The sequence below is a fragment of the Vigna umbellata genome, chromosome 3 (genome assembly GCF_029865625.1).
Source record: "Vigna umbellata cultivar VRB3 chromosome 3, Vumbellata_1.0, whole genome shotgun sequence".
In the NCBI taxonomy this organism is placed as follows: Eukaryota; Viridiplantae; Streptophyta; class Magnoliopsida; order Fabales; family Fabaceae; genus Vigna; species Vigna umbellata.
In genome coordinates, this window is record NC_142167.1 from 16,192,744 (window position 1) to 16,216,249 (window position 23,506).

Consider the following 23,506-nt stretch of genomic DNA (forward strand, 5'->3'; position numbering starts at 1 on the left):
ATAGTCGACGTATTGTCACAGTACAAACTCGTAGTTTCATTGGGTTTAATACCCAAATCTGATAGTACATTTTTAATCTACAAAAAGTTCACATACACCTAGTCCATGCCTATTACAAAAATAAAGTATCCAGAAATAGATCTTTTATTATCTTTTGAACTTGCCTAATCTGCATTAGTATATCCTTCTAACTTTAAGTTTACATGATTTGAGAACAAAATTCCTTTTCCAAAACTGAATTTCAAATATCTCAAAATTCTCTCAACAATATCCATATGAAGTTTTTGTGGGTCATACATAAATTGACTAACAACATTCACTGCATAAGTAATATTTGGACATGTATAGGACAAATAAATTAATTGTCCTGCCAGCCTTTGGTATCTCCCTCCGTCTATGCTTGTTGATTTTGAGCATTAAAAGAGTTTCCGATAGTAAGTCAATAATATATTTTTCCGATAGTAAGTCAATAATATATTTTTCCGATAGTAAGTCAATAATATATTTTCTTTGGCATAGAAAAATACTACGTTTTGATTTAGCTACTTCAATACCAAAAAAGTATTTGAAGTTTCCAAGTTGTTTCATCTCAACATCAGATGGAAGGTATTATTGTAAACTAGAAATCTCATATTGGTCATTTTTTGTAACAATCATGTCATCTACATATATAATCAAAGCTGCAATTTTTCCTTTTTCCTCTCTTCAAAAATAAGGTATGATAAGAGTTACTTCCTCTATAGCCAAAAACCTTCATACACTTGGTAAACCTTCCAAACCAAAGTTAACAAACTCGCAAGTTAACTCGTTAACTCGGATGAGTTTGCGTTTCTAGTTCTGGCTTCCGAGTTAACTCGAAAGCAAACTCGGTTTTCAAGTAAACTCGGTGAAATTGGTTCTAAACTCGGTGGGATCGGTTAGAATCGCGATTTTGCGAGTTTGAAATAGGAAGAAACGAAGAAAGATGAAGTCCTTCTGAGTTTTAGGGCACCGTCATGTTTTGCTATTGTTCGTGGTGGCACTTCGTTGGTTCGCCTTCGCGTTTGTCGTTCACCTAGTTTGTGCTCGTGGTTCGTTGTTCACCTGGTTCGTGCTCATCGTTCGCCTAGCTCGAGGTAGTGATCCCTTCGTCTGGTTTGTCGTCGTGCTTGTCGCTAGCCTGGCTCGTGTTCATGCTCCATTCGCCTGGTTCGCGCTCGCCGTCGTGCTCGCTGCTACTGCTCCTGATCTCGCCTCTGTCGTCATTGCTTTTGCGTGTGGAGTGAAGCTTTTTTATTTTAACGTTACAACCCCTAAATGGCATTGTTTCTACTTTTACTAAAGAAATTAAATCGTTAGGGTTTTAATCCCTTATACTGTGTGTTTCAATCTTCTTTAGTTATTATGTTTTTTATTTTAGCATGTAAATATTTAATATTAAAGAAAAGTTGAGTCTTATGTCACTTATTATTTTGGATGGGCCTTCTTTTACTATACTAAACTTTTGGGGGTGTTACTCCCTCTACCACCACACCATGCTTCCTCCACCTCTCCAAATTCTTTTAATTTCAATTTTATCCTTCTTTTTTAGTTAAAGCCTTTTTACTTTCTGTTTAGGATTTTTTAATTAATTTGAAAACTCTATTTCTCCTCAATTTTGCTCTTCAGTTGCACCCCCACCCATCTCTCACATATATCTATCTTCCCCATTTCCTTCTCACTTTTTCTCATTTCTTCTTCCTTTCCTTTCCTTTTTCTTCATTTGTCTCTTCGCCATTTTTCTTTTGGGTTTCATTGCTTCCATTATTATTGCTTCCATTGTTGTTGATCTCTAGTATGGAGGAGCGTGGAGAAGCATCGAGGAACGTGATCCAGATTTTGTTCAGTTTGTTTTCCTCTCCATTCAAGTTTATTTTCTTCACTAGTTTTCTTCAACATTATTTTTTAGCCTTGTTTGATAGTTTAATTTATGGTGTATTATTATTTTTTGGCTTTGGATCTATGTTGTTTTGTCGTTGCTTGTGCACTATCTTTCTGGTGGTTGTATTGTTGAACAGAACCCATGAAAACCAAACGGATATAGGCCAAAACGGATGTGGGATATCCGTTTGGCCTTAAAGGGATGTTCGACATGCGTCTGTTGCGAAAGGCAATTAGCAGTGCAACTCTGGAACAATTGGTTGCACCAAACATGTTATTTATTGCAAAGCGCAAGATTGCTATCAAGGACGTGTTTTACTTCTCAGCTAAACTCCCTAAAGGGGTTCCATTCTTAATTGAACTTACCACAGTGATTGGAAACCCTGGCATCAAATGTGCAATCAAGTCTCCAAGCCCTGAAATTTCACTGATATATCTTATCTGGAAAGAAAAATTTCACTGACTCTTTTTGTCGGCCTGATTGTATTTCACTATTGTCATTTTTGCCGTAATTAGCACCAATGATGCAGTTGGGCTCTTTGGACTACTTTTATTCTTCAACAACTTGTACTATTGCGTTCTTTGTAAAGCGATTAAATTTATGATGCTTTTAACTTTCTTCTAGCGATTTTCATTTTTACATTTTCATTGGAGTTACGAGAATTAAACAGGGGATGGACAATGGTGGATGTGGAAAATCAAAGCAATGTTGGAAAGTTCACTTCCAGCAATTAAGCCATATTTATTCTAGAGACTGATTATGGTTTTACATAACAGTTCTACTAGTAATCTCTACCATTTTGTGCATTCTATGTTTGAATTACTAAGGATTATGTTATCAACTACAAATTATAGTTTCATATTATTTACATTGAATTGTATTAAAATTTAATAATAATATGATCAAATGATTCATACTTTAGTATATTCTTAACATATATTACCTCTGTATTGTTTTTATTCATATAAATAAGACATTAAATAACATTAGGTTGATATAAATTTGTGTATGGATTTATCTAAAAGAAAGTATAATCTGGTAAGCCGTATTAAATTTTGAGTGAAAAATGTTTTTCTATTAGCTTAGATTAGTTCACCAATATTGTTTATTGAAAGAATTATTAGCATTATTTGTTTTGATGTGCTAAGTAATTTTATTTAATTTTGAGCAATTCGTTAAATAATTGCATAAGAGATTTGATTACCCAACTAAATTGAGTCACATGGCCAAGCAGGAACATGGTTGAACATAAAAATTACACGAACTTGCTAAAACTATTTTATCATAACTATTTTATCTAAAACTATTCTAAGTTGATTTTCTTAGAAAAACAGATAAATTTTTTCCTTTTAATATTTAAAAAAGTATTCTTTTTCCCTCTACTTTTAAGAGGGATAAGATTTTAATTGCCTACCTACCATCAATATTCCTTCTATCTGCTTCATAATGCACCTGAATTGAGAAACTTTTGCCAATAACGGAAGTTTGAATGAATGTGTCAAACCCATCTACAAAGTCTATGTTGTTTGCAAGATTTATTTTTGAAGCAAGAATGAAAGTTGAATAGAATTACAGAAATGAAATATCTACAAAGTGCGTGAGAAGACATTGAAATCATCTCTTCCTTTTTTTTCTTTTAACAACCTATTAAATATGCAATGATACAACATACACATCTAAATCTACTTAGACCATGCAACTGCATTGATCTCAGCTTGTGCACTCCGATATAACTCAAGCCTCTTTGCAAGGGCACTTCGTCTTCCATTATTGCAGGATCGTCATTAAGCAATGAGGACAGACACTTGGACTGCCAACAAGATTTATGCAGACTGTTAGTGTTTAATTTATTAGGAAAGGAAAATCAGCCAAATATTAAAAAAAAGTCAGATAAAATGACACTAAAAACATACAACAGAAATAGGAAACACAGATTAATTCTCACCTCAATTTTGCCTAGTTCAGTGAAGAAGTGATCGAGAAGGTCTTGTTTGGCTTCCCGCACTTGAAAATAGACAATTGACTTGGGAATTGAATACCGAAGACTTGCACAGACCATATTGACATCAGACAGAACATTAGTTCCTGATACATCTATTGAAGACCAAATGGATATCTCACATCTGTTTTTGTTCTGTTCAGGCGACCAACAATACAACTAACAGAAAGACAGTGGACAAGCAACGACAAAATAGCACAGATCCAAAGCCAAAAAGTAATAATACACCATAAATTAAACTACCAAACAAGGCTACAAAAGAATGCTAAAGAAAACCAGCGAAGAAAACCAACCTGGATGAAGAAAAAAACAAACCAAACGAAATCTGGATCCACGCTCCTCGACGCTCCTCCACACCAGAGATCAACAACAATGGAAGCAATGAAACCCAAAAAGAAAATGAGTAAGAGACAAATGAAGGAAAAAGAAAGGAAAGGAAGAAGAAATGAGACGAAGTGAAACGAAAATGGAAAAGAGAGGAATCCTTGTGAGAAATGGGTGGGGCGCACGGAGCAAAAAATGAGGAGAAATAGGGTTTTCAAATTAATTAAAAAAATCCTAAATGGTAAAAGTAAAAAATTTTTAACCTAAGGACAAAATTGAAATTAAAAAAATTTGGGGAGGTGGAGGAAGCATGGTGTGGTGGTGGAGGGAGCAACACCCAACTTTTGGGCCAATATTAATTTCAACAACTTATTTTTTTAACTAAACTGTGAACTATATTCAATTAAAATTATGAGAGAAGAATAATAATATTAAAGAAAAATATTTAAACATATATAACATGATAAACTAATAATTATATTAATACTATAAAAAATAAAACGTTATTTATAAAAATATAAATATTAAATTATTCTATTATTTATAAATATTTTAAAATATTTTTACATGAAGTAAACTCTTACAAGTTTACGATTTGAGTTTACATCCGAGTTTACTAAGCTTCCACGAGTTTACGTAAACTCTCAAGTTTGACAACCTTGTTCCAAACCATGCTTTTGGGGATTATTTTAATCCATATAGAGCCTTCTTTAATTTGTAAACCTTCATTGCAATTGAATCTGTCATGTCTGGTGGAGAATTCATATATATTTCTTCAAAAATTTCTTCATGTAGGAAAACATTTTTCACATCAAATTGTATAAGAGGTCAATCTTAATTTGTTGCTAGCTACAAAAGTATTCTCAAAGTGTTAAGCTTGGCTACTGGTGCGAATGTTTCTTGGTAATCTATATCATAAGACTGAGTGTAACATTTAGCCACAAGTTGTGCTTTATACCTCTCAATAGTTCCATCAGCTTTATGCTTAATTGTAAATACTCATTTGCACCCAAAGTTTTCTTCCCTCTTGATAAGCACACCAGATCCCAAGTATTGTTTCTTTCTAAAGTTTTCATCTCATCAACCATTGCTTTGGTCCATTTAGGATCTGCCAAAGCTTCATGTACATTACTAGGAATAGAAATTGAAGATAATTGAATACAAATGATGCATATGACTAGGATAACCTGTGAGATGACACATATTTACTAATGAGATATTTATCTTTGGCTTGGAGGTCTGGTTTATATTTAGTTTGAGGTTGACCATGGTTAGAACGAGATGGAAGATTATATTGAACAGTTGTAGACTCAATGTTTGGTGCGTTGGTGATCTGAAGTAGATAAGAATCAATTTCATGATCGATTTTATCCAAATTAGTATTATCAAGGTTAGGATCAAGAGAAACAAGTTCATGGTTAGTTTCATCTACATTAGTATTATCAGAGATAGGATCAGAAGGTACCTTTGAAGAGTCAAGCTAAATCTGTGGAGAAGATTGAACCAATTGGTTATGATCAAAAGACATTGTATCATCCAAAAAAGAGTGTTCATATTTAGGATTGGCTCATTTCCTTTAGAATGATCCTCACACGATAATTTATTTTCACAATATAATTTTGTCTATGAGATATCAAACATACTTACATCATGATTATGCACTTCACTTTCATTGCCTCCCTGAAGTGTAGAATCAACATAAAAATATTTATGCTCATTAAATGTCACATCTATGGAGATATAAAATTTATTTGATGGTGGATGGTAAGCACAGTAACCTTTTTTAGCTTATGCATACCCAACAAAAACACAATTGATAGCTCGTTAGTCCCAAGCAGTCTAGTTTCTGATAGTAAGTCAATAGTATATATTATTTGACATAGAAAAGTACCATTTTTTATCTAGCAACTTCAATACCCAAAAAGTATTTGAGGTTTCCAAGTTGTTTCATCTCAAATTCAGATGCAAGATATTGTTGTAAACTAGAAATCTCATATTGGTCATTTTCTGTAACAATCATGTCATCTACATATATAATCAAAGCTGTAATTTTTCATTTTCCTCTCTTCAAAAATAAGGTATGATCAGAGTTACTTGGTCTATAGTCAAAAACCTTCATAGACTTGGCAAATCTTCCAAACCATGCTCTTGGAGATTATTTTAATCCATATAAAGTCTTCTTTAATTTGTAAACCTTCATTCCAATTGAATTTGTCGTGCCTGGTGGAGAATCCATATATATTTCTTCTAAAATTTCTTCATGTAGGAAAATATTTTTCACATCAAATTGTAGAAGAGGCCAATCTTAGTTTGTTGCTAGCTATAGAAGTATTCTTATAGTGTTGAGTTTGACTACTGGTGCGAATGTTTCTTGGTAATCTACATCATAAGACTGAGTATAACCTTTAGCCACAAGTCGTGTTTTATACATCTCAATAGTTTCATCAGCTTTATGCTTAATTGTAAATATTCATTTGCAGCCCACAATTTTCTTCCCTCTTGGTAAGGACACCAGATTCCAAGTCTTGTTTCTTTCTAAAGTTATCATCTCATCAACCACTGGTTTAGTACATCTAGGATCTTCCAAAGCTTCTTGTATATTTCTAGGAATAGAAATTGAAGATAATTGAGATACAAATTATGCATATGATCAGGATAACCTATAAGATGACACATATTTACTAATGGGATATTTAACTTTGGCTAGGAGGTCTGGTTTATATTTCATTGGAGGTTGGCCACAGTTAGAATGGGGTAGAAGATTATATTGAACAGTAGACTCAGTGTTTGGTGTGCTGGTGATCTCAAGCAGACAATGATCAATTTCATGATCGGTTTTATCCAAATTAGTATTATCAAGGGTAGGATCAAGAGAAACAAGTTCATGATTAGTTTCATCTACATTAGTATTATCAGATATAGGATCAGAAGGTACCTAGTCAAGCTGAATCTGTGGAGCAGATTGAGCCAATTGGTTATGATTAGAAGACAATGTATTATTCAAAAAAGAAGTGTCCATGGATTGGCTCACTTCCTATAGAATGATCCTCACACGATAATTTATTTTCACAATATAATTTTATATATAGGATATCAAACATACTAACATTATGAGTATTCACTTCACTTTCATTGCCTCCATGAACAGTAGAATCAACATAAAAAAAATTATGGTCATTAAATGTCACATCCATAGAGATATAAAATTTCTTTTATGGTGGATGGTAAGCACGATAACCTTTTTTAGATCCATACCCAACAAAAACACATTTAATAGCTCGTTCTTCAAGTTTTGTATATTGATGTGTGAGTGTAAGTGAATATATATAACACATTCAAAAACATGAGGGGGTAAATAAATTATAGAAGGAAGGATACAATGATCATACATCACATTTAAAGGTCTTCAAAAGTTATGTACACTAGAAGGGATTCGATTAATTAAATAAACTACAAAGCTCACAACTTAACCCCATAAATGAGATGGAACATTACCATCTATCAAAAGTGATCTTGTCACCTCTAATATATGTCTATTTTTCCTTCAGCCACTCCATTTTGTTTTGGTGAATAAGGACATGTATTTTGATGCAAGATGCCTTTAGAGTTCATGAACTCTATTAATTTAGTCTTAAAATATTCTTCTTTATTGTCTGATTGAATGACTTTAATATATTCTCCTTCATTGTCTAATTGAATGACCTTAATATAGGTGTTAAGTTTTGCAACGATCATCTGATGCAAGGAATGAACCACATCACACACGTCACTTTTATGTTTAAGAAAAAATACTCAGGTTATCCTAGTCCAATCATCAACAAAGCTGATAAATCATTTTATTCTATTATGAGTAGATTGTGGGGCAGGACCCCAAACATCTGTGTCAAATAATGAAAAAGGAAAATCAGTTTTTTTTTATTGCTTAAAGAAAACATAACATGATGACTTTTTGCTATAACACAAGTTTCACAAAAGAAAATTAAAAATATTGCATTTATGAAATAATGATGAAAATAATTTTCTTAAATAACCAAAAGAGGGATGTCTCAACCATCTATGTCATAACCAAATATCCTTTTTGTTTTTATCTTGTATGTGATCATTCATAAGACAAGCCAACACTTATTTATGGGTTTGTTGTGAGACATTTTCAAGATAATATCGTCTTTCACTCTCTCTACCACCACTGACAATCTTCTCCTTAGAATGGATGTTCTGAAGAAGACAATATGTTAGGTAAAACAAGGCAACACAAGAATGTGATTTGGTTAACTTGGTGACAGAGATAAGGTTATAGTTTAATGTAGGAACAAATAAAATATCAGGAATCGATAAGAAGGATGAGAGAGATGTAGTACCTACACCTTCAAGGAGATGAAACCACATTGATATTAATAATAACAATTTTAGAATAATTATGAAAAAAAAAATAGTCATATCATTAATAGCATCTAAATTAATTATTCAGTCACTACTCCTAATAACAACAGAAAAATGAAGGACAGAGTTAGAAATACCTGACTTGGTCACAAATCCCGCAGCAGTAGAAATATGACTCTTGGAAGTCGCGGAAGTCCAAAATTCATGTTTCTCCGATTGATTTTTATTAGAAGGAGTCATCAGAAATAATAATATGAAAAAAAGAAGCACGAATTCTCCTATATTATAGAAAATATCAGAGTTTGACTCTTGATACCATATAACAAGGTTTAAAGAATAATTTCGATATATTATTTCAGAAATTAGTGTAATATATATATAGATTTTGTGATTCTTTTATGTACAAATATTATAATAATATCTTAATCATAAATTTTACATTTAAAGGTTTTCTAACGGAATGCCCAGAGAATTGTCTCTCCCACTTTGAATATAAAAGTTAAGAATCACTTCTCGATTATGGAATCTGAAATTCACAAGTCATTCTTAACTTTCAGATTATGCAGTCAAGAAGTTATTTCTGGCGTCTGAATTATAAAATCCAAAAGTTAATGAAAAAAATACTTTCATGGGAATGCAGGAATATAGAGATACAGGAAGAAACTGCTTAAAAGAAAACATGAAATAGATTTCTGAAAAGTAAAAAAAAAATCAGTACTGTAACAACATGGGCTGTTTCTTTCAGTTTTTGGCCCAATTATTTTTCACTGACGCAAGTTATAAATAGTTTAGATAAGTTATATCTGAAATTTTTTATAAATTAACTTGTATAACTTAAAGAAAATTTATTTCACTTGGTCATGTTTATTATATATAATATCTTTTTATACTAACAAAGCTAGTGCTTGAAAATATAGAATAAGTATACATAAAAATAGAAACAGCTGTCTGGTCAAAACTTTTGAAGTCAAATTCTACCATCACTTCATCTTGTTTAGTTTGCTCAGTCGGCACTCTTCACTTTTCAATAAACTATTTTAATAAAATAAATGACATTATTTAATAAAATAGTAACCAAGATAAGAATACGAAAGGTTAAACATGATATTCATGTCTGGTAAAACATCTTATAAGTAATGACAAATATTTGTTTCATCTCATTAAATTAATCATAGTATTAGTGATATCAATATCTTATTTAATAAACTGAAGAATCTATAATAGAAAAAAAAACATAAAAAATGTCACTTTTTATATTAACAGTATTTTTTTTATTAATGTAAATTTTTCAAACTAGAGACTACTATCGTGTTGGTTGAAATAGAATAAGATACTATTATCTTCAACAATATTTTATATTAGAGTTTTTTAGATAAAGAAATATAATTAATAATCTAAACTAATCTAAAACAACAATATTTAGTAGTTCACTTAACATTATATATGTTTCTCTTATTTTCTAAAAGAGGTTGACCAAATTTGAGAAAGAGCAAATTAGTTATAAAAGTGATAAGTTTTGAAAGTAACTTAAGTAGTGTATCTACTAATTGTTTAGTCTATATCTAACCATTAAATGATTCAAACTAACTAAGGCTTCTTTTTAGTCATTCACTCAAGCTAAAGGCATGGGAGGAAGAATTAGAAGTTGAAAACATGTCTCATCATGTAAGAAACAAAGCTAACCCACCTCAACAACCTAACTTGAAGAGGAAAAACAAAAGAAAAAAGAAAGAAAGAAAAAGGGTAAGAAAAGAAGATGAAAAAATGGGGAAGCCATAACCATAGCCCATGTTTGTTTGCACTTGTGTCTTCTCCCTAGAAGAAGGGACCCTTCCTAAAAGAGAGGGCTCTTAGTTCCAAAAACTTTATTAGAGGCAAAAGTTATGTCCTTTTGTGGTGTGGCTACAACACAAGAGAAGGTGAACAAAAGGAGAATCCAATAGTGATGAGGGTCTAGTCCCTTTTGACACCATATATATTTACTTCCCACTAATCAATTACCATAGAATCCTCCAAGGTTCCTTCTAGGGTTAAAATCTCTTTCTCCTTTCCTATATTTATTTCCAAGACTTTATAGGGATGACTCAATACAATATGCATTGAGCATGTTTAAAAGAAAAACAAAATCATACCAAAAACAATCCATCAAAAACCATCTTCCTACTTGCCCTCATGTGATTGAATGCCAACATTGAGCAAAAGGTTTTAATATTAGGGTTATGAGTTTTAATTACATATAAAAATAAATACTACACACTTATTAACATACAAATGACCCAACTTTTTAATACTCTTTATAATAGTTTACATTCTTTTCATTTAAAAATATCTTCTTTTTTGTCTATTTTCTTCCATCAAATAATAAGTTTGACAAGGTTAACAACAATAAGTATGGATATATTTCGTTTTTAGTATAATAAAAGTAAAAAAATCTTAGTACAAAAACTTTAATTTTAATAGTTTTATTAAATTTCGTGAATGTTTGAAGTAATTAAGCACATATTTAATATTTAATGTAATTGTAAAATATATTTATTAAAAGAAAAATTAACCTTGAGTCAAATCAATAGATTTAGAATATATGTGAGTAAAGTTGAAATAATTGCTCGTGATAACCAAAAGGTTAATTGCATGCAATTAAAATTATGGATTTAGAATACACGTTAGAATTAGAAGAGTTGGAATAATAACAAAGTTAATTATATTTATTTTTTTAATAAGTATACGTGACAATTATTAAGTTTGAACAAAATCAATATTATTAAAAATTATATATTAAGACTAATTTTTTTATTGTACTTTTATTTTTTTAAAATGTTTTAGAGGATTTGTTGGGATCACTTCTGATAAGCGTATAGGGTATACCTGCTTTCTAGTGGGTGATTAGTTGAATATTTATCGTTTCCCTCTAAATATGATGTCAAACCAAACCAACAAAGAATTTGCTTTAGCGTGAACAAATTTAACATAGTGCAAAAACTAAAAACAAATATCACCTTATATTTTCATTGGTTAATTTTTAATTATGATTTGGTAGAATGGTTATATATATCTAGAAACACGAGTCACTTATCTCTATGGTTGGTTGATATTATATATAATACATGGTTACTCTTTTCTCACGAGTCACTTTTGACAAGGAATTTGAGCACCCTCGTTAAACTTCTTATTTATAATAATTAGGGTACACAAACATAGTTCTCACATTGTGATGATGGTTCACATAGAGGAAGCTACCATACAAATCGATTCATTAAGATTTGGGGTGGCAGAAGATAATTTTGTGTATAAATATCAAGGGAAAAAATAAAATACTTTTTCAAGAACCAAAATTTACCATATTTATTTATATGGTCAAGGTTATAAATTGTTTAAATTCCAGAGTTTGTACTTATAATAATTCTTTACTCCATTCAGTCCTTGGGAGAGGTTAAATATAAAATTACTCTGATGTTAAAGTTAACAAAATATCGATAATGTAACCAACTTAATTCAGTATCTTAAATATATATTTATAGATGGAGTAACCTTAAATATATATTTATAGATTTTAAAATAGGTTTTAAATTAACGTGAATCTAATTACGGTTCAACAGATAATGAATGTATTTTGACTTAAGTTAATTATCATCCATCATAATTATTACTTAAAATTAATTTCTTAGTGCATATTGTTCCATAGAAGGTTTATGGAATTATACCGACTGGTTCATACAATTTTAGATTGACCAGACCACCATACAATACAAAAATAAATAAAAATAAGATTTTGTTAATAATATAAAAGAATTTTACAAGTATTGTATTGGTTTGGAGACAAGATTTAAAGGCAGTAACTGAATTGGTTTTTATAGTATTTTTGAATTAAAAGAAAAAGTTTTGGTGGATGAATTATGAAATTGAAGTGGGTAAGGTGAGGGAAAGGCATGCAGAGAGATAGATAGAAGATATGGACGGAGTTGGAGTAGTGATTTGTGATGAGTGAGTGTTGAATATTGGTGGAGGAACATGATATGGTCCATAGGACCATGAGTGCCAATTATGCTAAAAAGCCACTCATCTGTGTTCCCCAACACACTTTTTTTTCATTTTGACCAAACACGGTATATTCTTTCCTATCAACCAAACAACCCTTCTCTTCAGTGGAGTCTAGATGGGATCTGCATAACTCACTCTCTCCCTCTCTCTCACCGACAAATAAGTTGACTAAAATACTTCAACAACAAATTATTGGGATATTTTCTCAATTAGAAAAAAAAACAATTTACAAAATATACAAGGGAGAGTAAACTTCTTTTTATCGATCTATATTAAAAATTCAAATGACTTTAAATGATAAATTTAATAATACATATAAAAAAAATCAATAAATCCATTGTTTTAAATTAAAAACCATTAATTTCTAGACTTAAATCTCATTAATATTATATTTTTTATATTTAATTATCTCTTTCAAAGTTCAATCCAATTTGTATAATTGAGTTAAAGTTAAATTCTCTTATTTGAATTCTATGATGATTATATACTCATATTACTTAAACACACCTAAGATGTATTTCTTAAAATTTATATTAGGATTTTTCTAATAAATTTGTCTTTTGACTTTCAAACATACAGACTTAATTAGGTAGTTCTCATGGACAATTTAGTCATCAAAATTCAAATTTATTTATTTTTTATTGAAATACTCGCATATTTTTTCTTAAACTCTTATAGGATAATTATAAGAAAACGAATTAAATTATTTTAAAATAGAATAAGTAATTTTCTTTAAAAACCATAAGCTAACCTTAACAAATGAACATTTTTGAAATATATTTACATAAATGATGACAAAATAACTATTGTATGTAGGTATTGGCAGATAAAATTTATGATAGATGATTGATATTCACAGGTATTTATTACTTACCGGTAATGGTTAAGAAATATTTTAATATCCACTTATAAATGGATTAAGTGTAGGTATCATACAATTCATAATTGAAAAAAATTAAGATAAAAGTTATTAAGTTAAATTTAATTAAAATTAAAATTAATTTATATTTTATTAAGTTAAATTTAATTAAATTTATATTTTAATTTATTTTTAATTTAATTTATATTATATTTTATATTTTTTTAATTTTATTTAAACTTTATTTAAAAAATTATAAAATATATTTTTTTAAATATATGCGTCGCAGGCTTTATACAAATATTTTTTAAAAAGATATCTCACTAACAGTGAATATTCAACCTATTGTAATTCTTAAACTTGAATAATTTGTTTTTATGAGTTCTAACCCTGGTAGTTGAGATATATAAATAAGAACAAATTTAATTTGTAATTGCTCTTATAATATCTAAAAGCATGTAGCTAGACCCCACCACGAATTAGCCAGCTACTATGTCAAAATTTCATTTATATACGTAGCTATAAGAAAATAATGACAATGTTTTTAATATAAATGGATGATTACAAAATGAAGCTAATATATAATATTAATAAGCCATAATTAATTAGATGATGCATGTAACATGGCTCCTTTTAAAGTCACGGGTTTTGATAGAAGAAAACTATGAGCAAGGAGTAATTAATGAAATATTTAATACACACACGTATAATAAAAAGAACATATATAATTGTTGCTTTTATTTATGATCTTACATCATCTCCTACTTAACCCAATACCTTAGGAAGCTTAATTTCCCTTTTGTTGCTTTCCTTTTTGATATTACCAAAAACCATGTATACGAGAAAACACTTCCATGGTTGGTTTTACCATGTAATGAATGTCAACTTGTTATGTTGGCCTTATTCACATTTGAAGGTTATTTAGAAATCCGTCACAAGTTGCGTGATTTGTTGAACTTCTTTGCTTTCTTTGGGTTTCCATTTATTAACAAGAGGTTGCTGAGTCTAAGACGTTTCCTTCTCATTGGAGAAGATTCAACAACTTGCATTTAATTAATTAACTCTTCTATATATATGTCTAAAAATGACATCTTATTTGAAGGAATATTTTTATATTACTTAAGCCACAAATTATATAATTTAATAATAATAATAAATTAAATATTACAGGTAGTGTTGATATCTTTGACCAAAGGATTAGACGGTGCAAAAGTTAAAGAAAAAAGAAAAACTGTGAAGCTTTTTTGGTAATGAGAATTGAATGTTATGAAACATTGTTGGAGGAGATAATGACAATGCAGTCTTCAAAAGAAAGTTGTGTGCAAAGTTGCATAGTAATTAATGTTGAAATTTGATGATGATAACATGAAGCAGTAGTCAACTGAAGCACGTTGAATTTTCTTAACTTAGACAAAGAAAACGATTGGCCGGCAATGGAGTGGTTGGCCTTTGTTTCTCTCTCACATTCTGTATTGCTTAAACTTTCTGGAAATATCATTCATTTCACTTTTACAAAAATATATATAATTTTATGTAAATATGAAAAAAAAAACTTAAAAAGAGTTTCGTGATAAGTTTTGTAAATAAAAATATATGGTTTAAAAGAGAGAACTCATTCACAATATCAACTATAGATATCTCTCAGAAGAAATTTATCGTAACTACTAATCAACATATTATTTCACCTCTGTATTATGAGGTAGTAGTTGGTATGTATTTATAATAATGGTTTTCTAGAAAAATTAAAATGTGTGATTTGTAAGATTAAACATTTTCTCAAGAATAATATATATGCTGTACTGTTAGTTATTATAAAATAATTATAATTTTACGTTTAATTATTATGACAAAAAATATGGTTTTCCGTCAATCAAAATGAAAAAAGTTGTGACACGTATATTCATAAATGAATATTCCGTAAATCTTTATTCTCAAGTTAATGTTTTTATTTATTCTATCAAATAAATGCTACCTTCATCTCTAATGTATAGTAAGATGTTTTTCACGTCACTTAACATGCGAGACTTGTCGTGTGTTGTTTTTTCTTGAATATGATTTTTTTTAGTTTAGTTCAAGCATGAAGATAGAAATGAACAAAATATATATTTATGAAAAAATAAATCAAGGACAAAGATTAAACTTATTACCATAAATATTTTGATTAAAAGTAATATTAATATCTTACATGAATTGGATTCCTGTTTTATTAATTTGTTTATAGAGATAATAGTTGATGATAATCTTAATGATCCATGACTAGAATATGATTTTTGTATTGAAAGTTCTAAAAAAAAAAAGAAAACATTGGAGTGAGTATATCAATCTGAAAAAATAAATAGTGTCAATGTTTTGTGTGAAAATTTTATTAATGTTATTTGTCTGTTTAATAAATCTTTTTTTTAAATATTAATAAAAATAATAATAATAATAATTAATAACAATAACTTGTTGTAGTAAGTATTTATAAACTTGTTTTAGTAATATCGAAATTGAATTTAAAAAAGGAAACACTTTACCTATGCAATTCATTTTTCCTCAAAGGAAAATATATTATTGAAGTTAATTTTGTTTATAAATATTCATGCAAAAGTTTGAAAGAATCTAATGCTTATAAGAATGGATTATTCTTTTCAATGCAAAAGCTCAAACTCAAAATGATATGAATATCTTATGTACAAATTATATCTTCCAATTGAGAATTCTAAATTAGCTTTTATACACCAAGTCAAAAACTAACTAATATATGAAAAAAAATTAAATAGTTTATTTAGTAAATGTTTCTATAACCAAAGAAATTATCAAATTAGTTACATCTTTAAACTTGACCATGATGACTCATTTTTATAAATGGAAAAAAAATCCAAATCTACACCAAATGAAAGTAGGTACTTTCTTCAAAATCAGGGGATAATTAGAATTCAAATTTGATTATCATATCCATACAAGACGTGTAAGAAATAACAAAACTTAAAAGTTATTATTCCAACCTAAAAGATTGAAGGAAAGACTCAATTTTCAATTGCTAATAAATTTCCTAAAATATAACATTGCTGACCAAATGAAATAGTCCTCCTTTGCCATTTTCCTTTTCTGAATTTCATGCAATTTTTTATATATACCAATTCTATATATCATCAATAAGGCACTGATTTTTTCTCAACATAATCACCACTTTTTGGTGATACTCAATTCCCAAATCCCTTACCTTTGGCAACATCTAATCACTGCAAATTATTTTGTTCACTTTCGTGCTTCTCACGATACTCAAACTAGTTGACCAACACTTTATTTTTTCTATTTAAATTCAATTACATTAATATAATAAGCTTAATGTAATATAATTGTTTTGTTTCATGAAGTAAACTCCTTTCTTTAATTAGTTTTTTTAAATCTAACATAAGCTCAAAGTTCTTATTCTATTTAGTATTTTTTAACATTTTAATTAAATTGGAGAGTTATTGACATAAAAAATTCTAATGTCAAAGTTAATAAGAAATCAACTGTATGTATTAATAATAAATGTATATTAAATCTACTCAACTTATTATTATATCTCAAACCTATTTATAAATTTTAAAATAAATTTTAGATTAACATTGTCTTAATTATCAATTGATAATAATCTTCTTTTAAGTTTAACGTATTCATTATTTGTATTAATAAGCTTCATCAGATTAACTCTTTAAAATCTCAGATTGACAGAATCATCTAATATTTGTTAACCGTACAATCATGCAATAATTAAAACAAAAAAGATATTCATGTCTTATACAAGAAGAATTTTTTTTTATTTCAATAAATATGTTATCTCGACTCTTATAACTTGTGTATTTTATTGTATAGATGAAAAAATATAGAAAATAAAATAATAAACTCCTGTGACTGACTTGTTTTCTTTTTTTCATAAGTAAGAATTGAAGATAATACATCTTTCATAACTTGGTGACAACTTTTTATTAATTTGATAAAATTAAAATAAAATATGATGTTTTTATTTTTGTAATTTCAACTTTTCTAGGTAAAACTTATCTTTCTCTTTATTGTGCAAAGACATCCAATTCAACGGAAACACCTTGGTACTTTTGTTTGTGCTTATGTTGTTTTAAAAATGACAGTTCATGTAACAATGGGAGCCTGAAAATATGGATAGGGTGGGTGGCTCGTTCATTCATGTTTGAAAACTATTTTTATTCTTAAGAAAAAAGATATTTCCCTTTTGTGTTAATTTAAATGTAGAGAATTTATATGTTTATTAACAAATTAGTTCTAGTATTATGATTAGCAATCCAATCTATAACTTAAAAAGCCTACTTTTTTTTTTTTACTTTTTATATACAATATCACAATCAAGTCTATTTCTTCAAATTAAACAAAAATCACTACGAACATTATAATTATTATTTTTTAAATATTAAGGACCACTCTTCACCAATTAAAATATGGTGGTGGTATGCAGAACTTAAGAATGATTCAATGACGTAATCAGGTTGATAAGAGAAAAGCATTACATTAAATGACACATCTGATTTTCGTTTTGTAAAATACTTTTCTAATTACGACAGGAAAACTTATTAAAAAAAAAACTAGAATAATTATTGTCTGTTGATTTTTGTATCTTATAAATCCTTCCAAATATATATTATGAGGGATCCGGAATTTAAAAATTTAGAGTTTTTAAGAAATGGAATTTAAATAAACCATACACGAATGACAATACAAAATTTATATAAGATTCTTGGTTTATGTTAAAGTAAAACCAATAATTTTCACGAAGCTAGGTTTATCATATATTATAAAAAAACATATAATTAACTTGTATTAATATCTCATATTTCCATTTTAGGATAAATATTTGTCCTCTCATGTAATATAAGTAATAAAATGTTGTAAATTAATATAAGATGAAGTGATATTGGTTGGAACATAACCAAGATTGAAGGTAACATTTATTAATTCTCTGTCCCATATTAATTACCTTTGTCCTACTATAACGTTTATCATTTTTTTTTTTTATTTTCTTTTTACCCATACATCTAAAAAATGAAATGCATGTGGTTTTGTTGAGTTGAGCTGGTACTCAGTACAGAGAAAAATCAATAATATTGAATTCCATCTCAGCTAAGAAAGCTGCTGCTACTTGTTGCCTCTCTCTACCCTATCACCACTCATCATCTCATTCCTTCACTCCACTCCAGCAGTTGAAAAGGGCCAAACTCTCTCTCTCTCTCTCTCTCTCTCTCAACTCATTGATTACAGCCACCGTTTTTTCTCTCTCTTCTTACTTGCTTTCTTTGGTTCTTCTCTTCTATACCTAAAGCCTACCTTCTTACCCATGTCCATTTGTAGCATGTTTCGTCTTGGGCATCCCAAAGTTCAAATTTTTCTCACACACTCCTTCCATTCAAACCTCTACACCCTTTTGGGTCATTTCTAGAAGATCTATCTCCCAACCCTGTTGGGTGAACAGAAAGAAGAAAAAAAATGGGAAGCAAGTGGAGAAAATTGAAGCTGGCTCTTGGTTTGGATTCCTGTGTTCACATTCCTAGAACCTTTGATGATTCCTCCGCCACAGGCAGGTTTTCTGGCAGCGTCTCACCCAGCGTGGTGTCCCCGGCCGGCGACACCTCCGGCTATCGCCCATCGACTCCCACGCCGTCCTCCTCTGGTCTACGGTTACCCAAATCCGGACCCAAATCTCCCAAGGTTAGAAGAACTTAGCATTATCCTTTGAACCTTTTCGGATAAAGTTATGTTTTTTAACCTCTGTTTTTTCTTGTATAGTTTCTAAAGTTGTCCTTTTTACTTCACCTGCACCCGTGAATCTCCCTGGAAGGTTTTGGTTTTCACTGTCTGTGTTGAACCGCATTCTTTGTTACATTTCTTATCTTTATCGTTTTTGTTTTGTTTTCTGCATTAAGTTGGCATATTAGATGCTATAATTCATGCTATCCATTAAGATATGAGTTGATGGACATCAACTTCAGCTTTAATCACACTTTAGCATTCTTAATTAGGGTATGGTGGAGTGTGACGCATTCTGACTATTGCTGAAGCGTTTTATTCTTTGTTGTGTTATTTTCAACTCCATTATGGGTGGGGAATGGCATAAAGTGGAATACTATGCCTACCCTTTTATGGACCAGTTGCTTGGCTCAACAAAACATGCTTTGCATTTTACACCCTTCTTGTTTCGTCCATTTCTCAAATTTACTCTGCACTGTTCAATTTTGTGGGCACATTTCTCTCTCTCTCTCTCTCTTTTCCCTTGCTTTGTTATCCCCACTTGAGACCCCATAACCGTTGATAGGAAATTTCCCAGACACAAACAAAATAAAAAAGTTGCAGGATAATCAATCTACTGAATGAAAATCAATATAAACTAAGAAATTAACATTAATAAAAAGTTTAATTCTTTTCCTGTCAGGTAAGACTTTATACTATTAATCAACAAGAAATTATCATTAGTGTAATTTCTAAGATAAACAGGGAAAGATGTAGTAATTTATAATTGGATGACAGTGCATAGATTATCTAATAATAATAATAATAATATATAATAATGATACAGATTAATAAAGATAAAGATGGTAGACCAGTGAATAAATCATGTTTGGTTTCGCTTTCTTTCGATGACATTTGCAATTTTTTAGTTGTGAATTTGTCTTAGTGTCTTTTTTAAAAGGGGGTTGCTGATTGTTGTTATTTGTTTTTCCTTGGTGACCTCAAAGTCTTTGACCAGGGAACGTTGACCTAGTGTTACCTTTGTACTGTATTAAGATGTGGATTCGGCTGAGAATCTAGGCCTCTGTGGTAAAAAGATGGGTTGCATTCAATTTCATCTTTTTATGCAATGGTCTTACTAGTGGACCTGCATCGGGACAGAAGACTGCAGTGTGATACACTATGGTGTAACAGTGACCTTTGCAAATGTTACACTTATCAATGATTACTTTATTTTAGGCACTGTTCAGATTCGCCTATTCAATCCATTTAGTGCTTTTTCTTTTAATTTTTAAAAACTTGATAATTCATATATTAGTATGGATTGTTGGATCGATGTCCCCATACATACGTTAAGATATATCTGTGTGGCCACGTTTTTCATTGTTTTAGAAAATTTTAATCATAGTTATAATTTATTTTAGTCAAAAACCTTCATCTATACATACAGACAGTGGGATTTGAACCTTGGAATTATTGTTTCCACCAACTATTTGCGTCAGTTTCTCTAAGAGCTTTTTCACTTATAAGTGCATCAATATGGCTATATTTTCCTAATATTTTTATCCACGGTGTGCAGGGTACGTGTGCAATATGCCTTTACACAATGAAACCAGGGCAGGGCCATGCCATTTTCACTGCAGAATGTTCTCACTCTTTCCATTTTCACTGCATCACTTCTAATGTGAAACATGGGAACCAGATTTGCCCTGTCTGCCGAGCAAAATGGAAAGAAGTTCCTTTTCAGAGTCCTACTTCTAATATGCCCCATGACTTGCCTAGAATTAACCTTGTTGCTGCTCGAGATGAAGGCTGGCCAACTGCCGTACGGAGGCTTCCTTCTCCTCAAGGTGATGCTGCTCGGCCGATTTCTTCACTTTATCACGTTAATGAACCTGCTATTTTTGATGATGATGAAGCCCTGGATCAACAAACTTCAATTACCCATCATAAAGATGAAACTGACCATGATAAGATAAATACAGTGGAGATCAAAACATTTCCTGAGGTTTCAGCTGTTCCAAAATCGGCCTCTCATGATGCCTTTGCTGTATTAATCCATCTCAAAGCTCCTCATTCAGGGAGAAAACCGCATATTGGACAAAATGTTGAATCATCACCTCCGGATGAGAATACTCGAGCCTCAGTTGATCTTGTTACAGTTCTTGATGTGAGTGGTAGCATGGCAGGTACTAAACTAGCGTTGCTAAAACGTGCTATGGGTTTTGTCATTCAGAACCTTGGTCCATCAGACCGGCTGTCTGTCATTGCCTTCTCCTCCACAGCACGTCGCATCTTCCCTCTTCGGTTGATGACTGAGACTGGACGACAGCAGGCATTGCAGGCTGTTAATTCCTTGGTTTCAAATGGGGGCACAAACATTGCTGAAGGCCTGAGAAAAGGTGCCAAGGTGTTTGCTGATCGCAAATGGAAGAACTCCGTTAGCAGCATCATATTACTCTCTGATGGCCAGGATACATATACAGTCAATAGCAGGCCTAATACTGGAACAGATTACCAGTCACTTGTTCCAAACTCCATTCATCGAAATAATGGTGTTGGCATGCAGATTCCAGTGCATGCATTTGGGTTTGGCTCTGATCATGATGCCACTTCAATGCATTCGATCTCAGAGATATCTGGGGGTACATTTTCTTTTATCGAAGCTGAGGATGTGATCCAGGATGCATTTGCACAATGTATCGGAGGACTCTTGAGTGTGGTGGTACAAGAATTACAAGTGGAAGTGGGGTGTGTTCATCCTCATTTACAACTTAGTTCTGTGAAAGCAGGAAGCTACCAAACAAGCTTGATGGCGAATGCAAGACTGGCTACTATCAGTGTGGGAGATTTGTATGCGGAAGAGGAAAGAGACTTTTTGGTGACTGTTAATGTTCCAGTTGTTGAATCAACTGATGAGATGCCTCTGTTGATTGTGAGAGGTCTTTACCGAGATCCCATAACAAAAGAAATGGTGGCTTTGGAAGAAAACATTGAAGTTAAAATTCAGAGACCTGACATCGCAGGAGACCTAGTTGTGTCAATAGAGGTAGACAGACAGCGAAACAGGCTTCAGGCTGCTGAGGCCATGGCTGAGGCTAGAGTTGCAGCTGAACGCGGTGATTTGTCTAGTGCAGTTTCAGTCCTGGATAACTGTCACAAGGCATTGTCTGAAACCATTTCTGCTCAAGCTGCAGATAGATTATGTGTTGCTCTTTCTGCAGAGTTGAAGGAGATGCAGGAGAGGATGGCTAATCAACGTGTTTATGAGCAGTCTGGAAGGGCCTATGTTCTGTCAGGATTGAGTTCACATTCATGGCAGAGGGCAACCGCACGTGGTGATTCCACAGACAGCTCTAGCCTTGTGCAAGCATACCAAACTCCTTCAATGGTTGACATGGTGACGCGCTCCCAGACCATGGTTTTTGGAGCTCCGCAAAATAAACGAGTTCTCAGGCCTGCAAAATCATTTCCTGATAGACAGAGAAGACAATAGGAATGAAAAACTATGTTTGGGAAATACTATTTGGCCTATACTTATACTTTCTGAGGAAACCTTCATGTTTCTTCGTATCTTAAGCTACCCTTTTGTTTTTGGTTTTGTGAAGGTGGGGTATAATGGAAAGGAAGGAGTTTTAGGTGGATAAAATTCCTGATTTTGCCAATATGAAAAAGTGTAAATGCATAGGCTGGAAAAGGGGCTCTGCAGAGAATGAATGGCGAAAAAGGATGCACAGGTTGAATATTTCAGTGTGATTCCGAGTGATGTACATAACCTATTGTTTTTCAGTTGAATTGTGCGGGTGAATTTCATCACTGGATTATATACATATGGTATAATATATGTGCTTCTGATTCTTTTCATCAGTGGTGATCTTCTTTACTATGCTTTTCCTTAATTTTATGTCCCTTTAGTTTGCATGCTTTCATTTTATATTATTATAGTTCTTTTAAAATTCAAGAACCACCATTTCTGGATTCTAATCGACCAATATTCTGGCAACAATGAAGGAGAACTTGCATTCTTCTCTAAAACGCCTTTGTTCAAGATGAAATATGTAGGATTCTGAACATATTTTAATATAAGCAAGACATTATTGTGATATGAGAGAGGACGACATTTCAAAATCTATTGGTGCCACTTTTAGAATCTAATCTTTCAAAACATATATTGTTCTTTAAAAAAGCAAAAATTCTAACTTTTATATAAAACATATATATTTGAACAAATGAAAGAATTCCTCGTGTTTTATACCCACCACTTGTTTCCTTTACTAGAACATGT

The 23,506-nt window shown here is 31.0% G+C and overlaps 1 protein-coding gene across 1 annotated transcript; it reads left to right on the forward strand.

The window, feature by feature from the left end:
* Positions 1–18,647: 18,647 nt before the first annotated feature.
* On the forward strand, positions 18,648–23,085 carry LOC148201727 (E3 ubiquitin-protein ligase WAV3-like). The gene is made up of 2 exons (XM_088109400.1): positions 18,648–19,203; positions 20,801–23,085. The coding sequence occupies exons 1-2, from the start codon at positions 18,982–18,984 to the stop codon at positions 22,715–22,717; spliced, it is 2,139 nt and encodes a 712-aa protein (XP_087965526.1). The 5' UTR covers positions 18,648–18,981; the 3' UTR covers positions 22,718–23,085.
* The last annotated feature ends 421 nt before the right edge of the window (positions 23,086–23,506 follow it).